The sequence below is a fragment of the Cyprinodon variegatus genome, unplaced genomic scaffold, assembly GCF_000732505.1.
Source record: "Cyprinodon variegatus isolate N-32 unplaced genomic scaffold, C_variegatus-1.0 Scaffold547, whole genome shotgun sequence".
NCBI lineage: Eukaryota > Metazoa > Chordata > Actinopteri > Cyprinodontiformes > Cyprinodontidae > Cyprinodon > Cyprinodon variegatus.
In genome coordinates this window covers 418,648-426,195 of record NW_015151000.1, presented here as the reverse complement: position 1 = coordinate 426,195, position 7,548 = coordinate 418,648, and the positions used below count along the sequence as shown (strand labels likewise).

General features: G+C 41.5%; 1 protein-coding gene across 1 annotated transcript in view; it reads right to left on the bottom strand.

The window, feature by feature from the left end:
* sim1 (single-minded family bHLH transcription factor 1) overlaps positions 1-7,548 on the bottom strand; it is a 24,756-nt gene that overhangs the window by 12,117 nt on the left and 5,091 nt on the right. The window contains exons 6-8 of the mRNA XM_015391550.1: positions 2,569-2,768; positions 2,352-2,458; positions 1,943-2,090 (exon numbers count right to left, since the gene is read on the bottom strand). Coding sequence (XP_015247036.1) covers positions 1,943-2,090; positions 2,352-2,458; positions 2,569-2,768 — 455 coding nt within the window. The remainder of the gene's footprint in view (positions 1-1,942; positions 2,091-2,351; positions 2,459-2,568; positions 2,769-7,548) is intronic.

The window sequence follows — 7,548 nt, the reverse complement described above, 5'->3', positions numbered from 1 at the left end:
AGAGGGATTAATGAGGGAAATTTAAGATTGCTGTCTATCTGTTTGTTGTCTTTCTACATTTAATCCAACATGTTAAACAGGAAGTAGAATTTTGTGATACAGCTTAAAAAAGAATCCCGATATCAACCTTTCAGCTTAGCTCTAATGATAGACTGAGAAAGGAAATCCTTCCCTCTGCCTACATCCCCCAGAATGCCCTGCTGTTCTGGATCAGAACTCACGACTACAGAACCTTTCGTTGGATCTGTTTCTGCAGATATGGATCATGGAGGCCACAGCAGATCTGAGATTGTGGCTCTAGGATTGAGGCTCTCAGAGCTGAACACACAGTAGGAGTTCACATGCAGGTGAGGTGCCCCCTTCACCTGCATTATCCAGCCCTGTACACACCTGGACCACTGTGCAAATTAGCTCTGCCCCAGATAGCGCCGCCTCCTGCCAGGCTTTATCTTCTCCTCTATGTTTTATGCAAAGAGAGGAAAGGAATAAAATGGAGCAGTGGAGGTTTTCAGTGCAGAAGCCTCTGATGTTTGATGGGAAGGAAGCAGGGATCAATCCTAGAAAAGTAAATATTCATTAACTATAACCTATCAATTAAAAAACCATAAACACAAAGCTGTTAGCATCTGATAGAGGATCAGATGTGCCAAGCTCTTCTCTGCCTCTCAATGCTGCTTAATGGACGGTTTTATGGGCTTCGTTCATCTGTGTGCTCTGCTGTTCATCAGGGAGCCATGAAATAATAGAATAACAGAACATAAAACAGCAGACTGCATGCAGACAGCCCAGGTTACTGCTCTATTTTACAATCTGATGTAGAAAACAGTGCCAGATAAACCCCCCTTCTGTCTGCAGCTTCTGCGCTCATATTGACATTCTGCATCTGGAGCTGGCAGCAGAACAAAGCTGCCACCCAAAGTGAACGCCAGCAAAGGAGCATGAACAGCAAACTTCCTGACAAAGGCAGCAGCCTGAGATAGGACAGGAATGTCTGCAGCCCGGGAACGCCGGGAGCAGCGACCAATCAGACGGGTTCTTTGTTTCAGGTAGTGTTAGTCTTTAGAAAGAGAAACAATCACATTAATATGACCGGAAAAGGCTTTTTCACAGTAAACTGTAAAGTACTGTCATTTTTAATTCCATTCTATTCAGTTTATTTCTATAGCTCCAATTCACATCATGTCATCTCAGGTCACTTTCCGGTTCACCAGATCATCCAGTCAGATTGATTCAAAGTTTTCTATCTAAGGAAAACCAGCTGATTGCATCGACTCATTGACTCTTCAGCAATCCCTCACACTAAGCATGCTTGTAGCGACAGTGGAGAGGAAAAACTCCCTTTGAACAGGAAGAAACCTCCAGCAGAACCAGGCTCAGTGTGAGCGGCCATCTGCTGAGGCCGACTGGGGTTCAAGGAGACAGAAGCAGACATAGAAAAAGAAGCATAGATACAAAAGGCAACTGTAAAAGGAACCAGAACTGTATTTAACAACAGTAAGACACTAAATTTCTCCCTCCAGGCCTTGAAGTCGCGGTAAAACGCTCCAAGTGGGTTAGTCGGCACACAGAAACGTAGAGAGATTTCCAGCTAGCAGCAGATCCATGAAGGTGGGTAGAAGTAAGCTTTTCACACAAAGGTTACAGTAAAGTCCTGCAACAATGGACTCCAGCAAGCAAGCTTCCAAAAACTGAGGGGTAAAACATCTACAAGCTTAATTTAATGCAAAAGAAAAAATAAAATTCCAATTTCTAATAAAAATAATCACGATATAGATTGTTGGTAAAATGGTCCAGCCTCCTCACACTCAAGCCAATAACATCTAAAGGTTTACCTTCTTACTTTCAAAAATAAAATGCATTAAATCTATATCTTAAAGTCCTATTGGGGGGAAATAAATGAGCAGAAGTACGATTGGCTCCGGGAGCCGGAGCCCAGACTTACGTGAGCACATAGTTGACGCTGACGATGCAGTGCGGTCGCGACGAGCGGCTGTTGTGCACGATAGTCGCATAACTCTGAACCCAGACCCAGCCACCTTGTTTGGCCAAGAAACGGTAGTACCTGGTGGTGACCTGACCTTTCACCAGCACTGCAGGGACAAGAGGAGGGAGTCAGCCATGAGGGCTATTAAAGACACAGAGGCGCTCTGAGGTTTAATTTCTGCAGCGCCTGAACTGACTGGACATGTTGGAGAGGTCAGACACAACATAACCAGAAAGAAACAACAGATCCTGATCATTTCTGTAGCAGATTTTAAAGTTACCTGCAGCACTATTGCTAAGCTGCAACGCATTTTACCTCCACAGAAAAAAACTCATTTGTACTAGAAGTGAAATCCAAACTTACTTACACAAATGATGCGCGCAGCGCAGGTGGAAGGAGTCACAGCTGTGGACGTGATGGTAGAGAGTCTGCTCTATGAGATCCTGAGGCTCATAACCTGTTAGCTCTGCAACCCTGAGGAAGACACCCAGCAACAGGGATGAAGGCCCTCAGCGTGGCCACACTGCTGTCACCATCACACTCCAACAGATATCAGTCAGGCGGCTCGGACACTCAGAACGTACCGAGAGTCGAGGAAGATGAGCTTCATGTCCAGGCTGGCTCTGAACATGAACATGTTGCTGTGCAGCTTGATCTCTGTCACGGCGCTGGGAGGCAGCGAGTGGCCGACGGCCACCAGGCCGATGTTCTGGTAGCAGCCGTCAAACGGAGACATGTCCAGGCTGTACTGACGGACCTTCAGGTAGCCGCTGCAGTGGATCACCTGGACCCAAAGAGGCAACCACAGTCAGACCGGAGGAAGTGAAGAGGAGCAAGACTCTGGCAATGAGCGAGACTTTGACAATAACCAGAGACATGTTGGACAGGACGTCCTCGCAAATGGATCAAAAGCCACGATGAGGAAACTCTAAATGGGCAGAGGTTCTGCTACATCGTCAGACTTTAACATTAACTTAGAGAATTAAAAAATACATCAAAGTGTCCTCAAATTCTGTAATAGAGGAGCAGGTTTAGGTAAACTGACCTTATAACACAGCTGAACTAGGATAAAGTATGAACTTTCTACTAAAGTAATGAGCAGGGATGAAAGTTATGGAGTTAAGAAGTTAAGAATTATCTAAACTTGATCATATCGATCGACTGCAGTTTGAAAAGTGTCCATTTTCTTGTATTAAGAGGCTCCTCCCATTAACATAAAGGCTAAATGTTTTCAAACAATATGACAGGTTTAAAAAAAAAGTATATCATTATATTTTAAGCACATATGATAGCAGCCATATTAAAAACTGACTGAATAAACAAGTTTTTATCTTTTTTACCCATTATAACACCTTTTTAATCAAACTGGATCAGCTGATCAGGAAGGCCAGCTGTGATTGGATGCCGTCTGGACTCAGTGCAGGAGGTGGGAAACAGACGGATCCTAACTAAAGGAACATCTCTGTTGGATAATGTCCCCCCCTCCATGCATGAAGCTGGTGCTGAACTGGACAGCTCCTTCAGTGACAGACTGCTGCACCTTAAATGCACCAGGGAGCGTTATCACAGATCCTTCCTCCCAGCAGCTGGAAGACTCTAGAACCACCACTGTTCCCAACAACCTCAACCAGTTCTTCCATTCATGCTGATTCTGTTGTTTCTACCTTAGTCAGTTAAAGGAAAATTCCAGTTTTTAACACTTTTAGCCCATTTTCTGTAGTGTCCAGGATGAAATCGAATGATCGACACCAACATTTTGACAATTGGTCCTGTCTCTGCTTTTTGGCTCATTTAGAATCCCCCCCTGGCTGCTTCAGAATGGCTTCCATAGTGCATGTCCGATAATGTCCTTAAAACAACCTTAAACGTTCTTTTTTCAAAATATGCTACTCACCGGGTCGTCAGCGCTGTTCAATGACGTTCCAAAAAAAGTTTCGTAAAGAAAAACCGTTCCTGTAGTGTTTTATTTAGCATTTTGTAAATCCCATTGAGTTCTGTAGGAATAGTCAATATTCCGCTGCCACCGGAAACGGAAATGGGGCCTGTTTACACAGTTGTAGTCTTTTCGCTTCACTCTGTGTACTCCGACGTCGAGGTGCTAACGTCTCTGTTAAACACTTTAAAAAACTCTGAAAATGGAATACGAAAGGTGGATTCTTGAGGAGGACATATTGGACTTTGAGTTTGACGGTAGAGGATACCGTCGCCAACTAGTGGTCTGGAGTGTGCAACGCTTCAGATTCGAATGGGAAGCGGAAGTTTATAAGCGGTTGTGATGTATTGGAAAAAATAGTTCTGGGATTTACAAAATGCTAAATAAAACAAGACAGGAACGATTTTTCTTTACGAAACTTTTTTTGGAACGTCATTGAACAGCGCTGACGACCCGGTGAGTAGCATATTTAAAAAAAAGAACGTTTAAGGTTGTTTTAAGGACATTATCGGACATGCACTATGGAAGCCATTCTGAAGCAGCCAGGGGGGATTCTAAATGAGTAAAAAAGCAGAGACAGGACCAATTGTCAAAATTTTGGTGTCGATCATTCGATTTCATCCTGGACACTACAGAAAATGGGCTAAAAGTGTTAAAAACCGGAATTTTCCTTTAAATAACCTGCTGCTGTCATTCTGAACATCTCTGATGTTGCTGCTATTTTCAAATTACTGGAAAAATGTCCATAGCTGCATATTGGTTATTTATTCTCCAGGTGATCAGTTTTATATTGTAAAAATACTTTACAGCACAGGATTTTATTTGTTATTTTATTCATTCTGTCAAATATTTAGTTATTTCAATACAATTTGTCTCAGGTCCACATTTGTGTGACCATTATTTTTTCTACAATCTTTTTTCTGCTTTAAACAGCAGAATTTCCCCATTGTGGCATAATAAAGAGATTTTCTATTCTATTCTATTATTTATAAGATGTAACAAATGAGAAAGCTATTAGTTTACTGAAAAATAAAAAATTTAAATATGTGAAGCATGACTGATTTCCAATGAGCAGACATAGAGCTATCATTAATAGATAGGGTATGTTGCTCTGACATCCTGTCAGACTATTTCCTGTGTTTCAGTGAAGTGGATGCTAACTGTGAGCTAGCTCTCTGTTTTTAGCCTGATCCACCAATCAGAGCTGGAAGTACGGCGGCGTATAAGGACCATTAAAAGACAAAAAAAAAAATTGGATTTTACATTTTTTAGTTGTGGCAAATTTACGAGAATATAAACATCCAAATTTAGAAGGAATAAAGTAGCAGATGCACAGAATAAATGGGCAAATTTACAAAAACAAAAGATGTAAATTTACGAGATTATAAACATGCAAATTTATTGTATAATTCATTTTTTCTTTATAATCCTCCATGAGGTCATTTTACCGTCTCATTCCATCACTAAAGCCCCCAATTAATGCTGCATGTGCTTTATGTAGCGTTCTTTAATGTGTATTATAATCCCACATTGTTCTGCAAATGTGCATGTTAAGATCTTAAAAATTTGTTACTTTTGTCTCCTAAATTTGCATCCTTTTTTCTTCTTAATTTGCTATTTTTTTCTCTTTTTTTGTATGTTTTAATTTTGTAAATTTGTGTGTTTATTCTCATAAATGTGCCACCTCAAACTCAGAAATGTAAATTCTATTTTTATTTATTTATTTTTTTTGTATGGCCCTAATACGCTGTCGTAGGAAAGAGACTTTGTTCTGTTAGCAGAGCTTTTAAACAGGCGGTTCTGGTTCTGGATTAGAACTCGGACCGGATTCTGGATCCATTCCTGGGCTGCGTCCGAACGTCCGCTCTAACCCTCCATAACCTAGAGCTCTGTCTCGTGGTCACGCCATTTTATATGAATGTCAGAAAGTAGAGGACTCACAATTCCCCACAATGCACCTTGGAAAGTAGTGATCATTTATGGTCACTAGACGAGCAGATATATCCCAGAATCCTTTGCAAAAGCTCTTCTTTGCAAAGCATCATGGGATTTGTTTTGGGGTGAGAGAAAACAAAGATGGCGCAGGCAGCGAGTAGGGAGCTGGAGTCCAGTGACCAACGGAAAGTAGTGCTCATCTGTCTGGTGAGTTTAACGCTCAGTTAACTGAGTTCACTATTAAGTCCACTACATAGTGACGGAGGGGTCAGGGGTCAGGGGTCAGGGCGGACGTTCGGAGTCAGCCATGTTTCTACTCCACTGTCCCTACATGATCGGTACCATCAGCTCATTTGTGCAACCAGATGTTAATCCAGGTTGCCATAAATAATGTAATTATGCTAATAAAATGACTTATTTCTATCGCAAAATCACTAAAGAATTCAGAAAAAAAAATGTTTTATGACTTTTTGTGAGAAAATCTGATGCTTTTTACATTTTCTCCGTCAAACAGCTTCTCTGACGACATCATCGGACATACTCAGAGCAAAATATGATTGAACCATGTTTGTCTGCATTTTAGTTGCTTCTTCCTTTAGATTACACACAAAAGGAAAACATACATCTCAAAAACATTAGATTTACGTTTAAATCCAAAGCCGAAAAAGTTATCTCCTGGAAGTAGCGTAGGTCCCATTTCCTGAACAGATTTCTCAGAAACTATTTTATCAACCTTTAACACATTATAGTTTAGTACGCTAACTAGAGGAGGGAAAAAACTGAATATTTTTTACAAAATAAAAAGGAGGGTGACCCGGATGTATATCTGGGTGCGATGTTACGGATGGTGCTTCCAGGACGGATCGGGTGACAACCACTCTACCGTTATTTCTCCTTCAAATACTAGTGAGGCTCTGCCTAAGAATGAGCAGTGGCGCCTGCTAGTGGATGGCGGTAACAATACAGCACTGAAAGAAGCTCCCTCCAAACTAACATTATCATTTAACTGGATGTTTGAATCTAATACAACATTAATTGATAATTAATCGCAAATTAATTATTTGTTTACATCCCAAGGCGATTGTTGGCCCAGTGTTTCGGGCAGGGAGCTTTTGCTCTGAGAAGGTTGCAAGAACTCGGTTCAATCCCCACCGACTGCCACTCTGGGTCCCTGAGCAAGACCCTTAACCCCCCCCTGCTCCCTGGGTGCCGCACCATGGCAGCCCACTGCTCCCCAAGGGGAGGGGTTAAATGCAGAGAGGGAATTTCTCTATTGTGAGACAATAAAGGGATTTACTTCTGAATACAGTAAAATATGGAAACACTGAATAGAAACAGAAATGATGGAACTATTTTGTGGTTTAGAAGTCGTAAAGTTTGGTAAAGCTTTTTCTAGTGGGTCTTAAATGAGAAGAAATTAGGTAAATATGGCTAAAAAAAACAGATATACTATCTGAGAGAGAAGTTAAGATGAGGGAGATTTTTTTTAAAGCTCCTAGCGCCAAATCTAGAGACTTTTTTCTGCTACTGGAGACTTTGGAGACAACATCTAAAAGCAGCGAACTCTGCTCTCCAGAGCGAGTAGATTGGTAACCCCGCCTCCTGCTCTCCTCTATCTTGTCTGCTGTCATGATTCATGCAGCTATTATTTCATCCAAATGAAAATGTACGGGGCGCCGTAAAGTTAAGCAGTCAA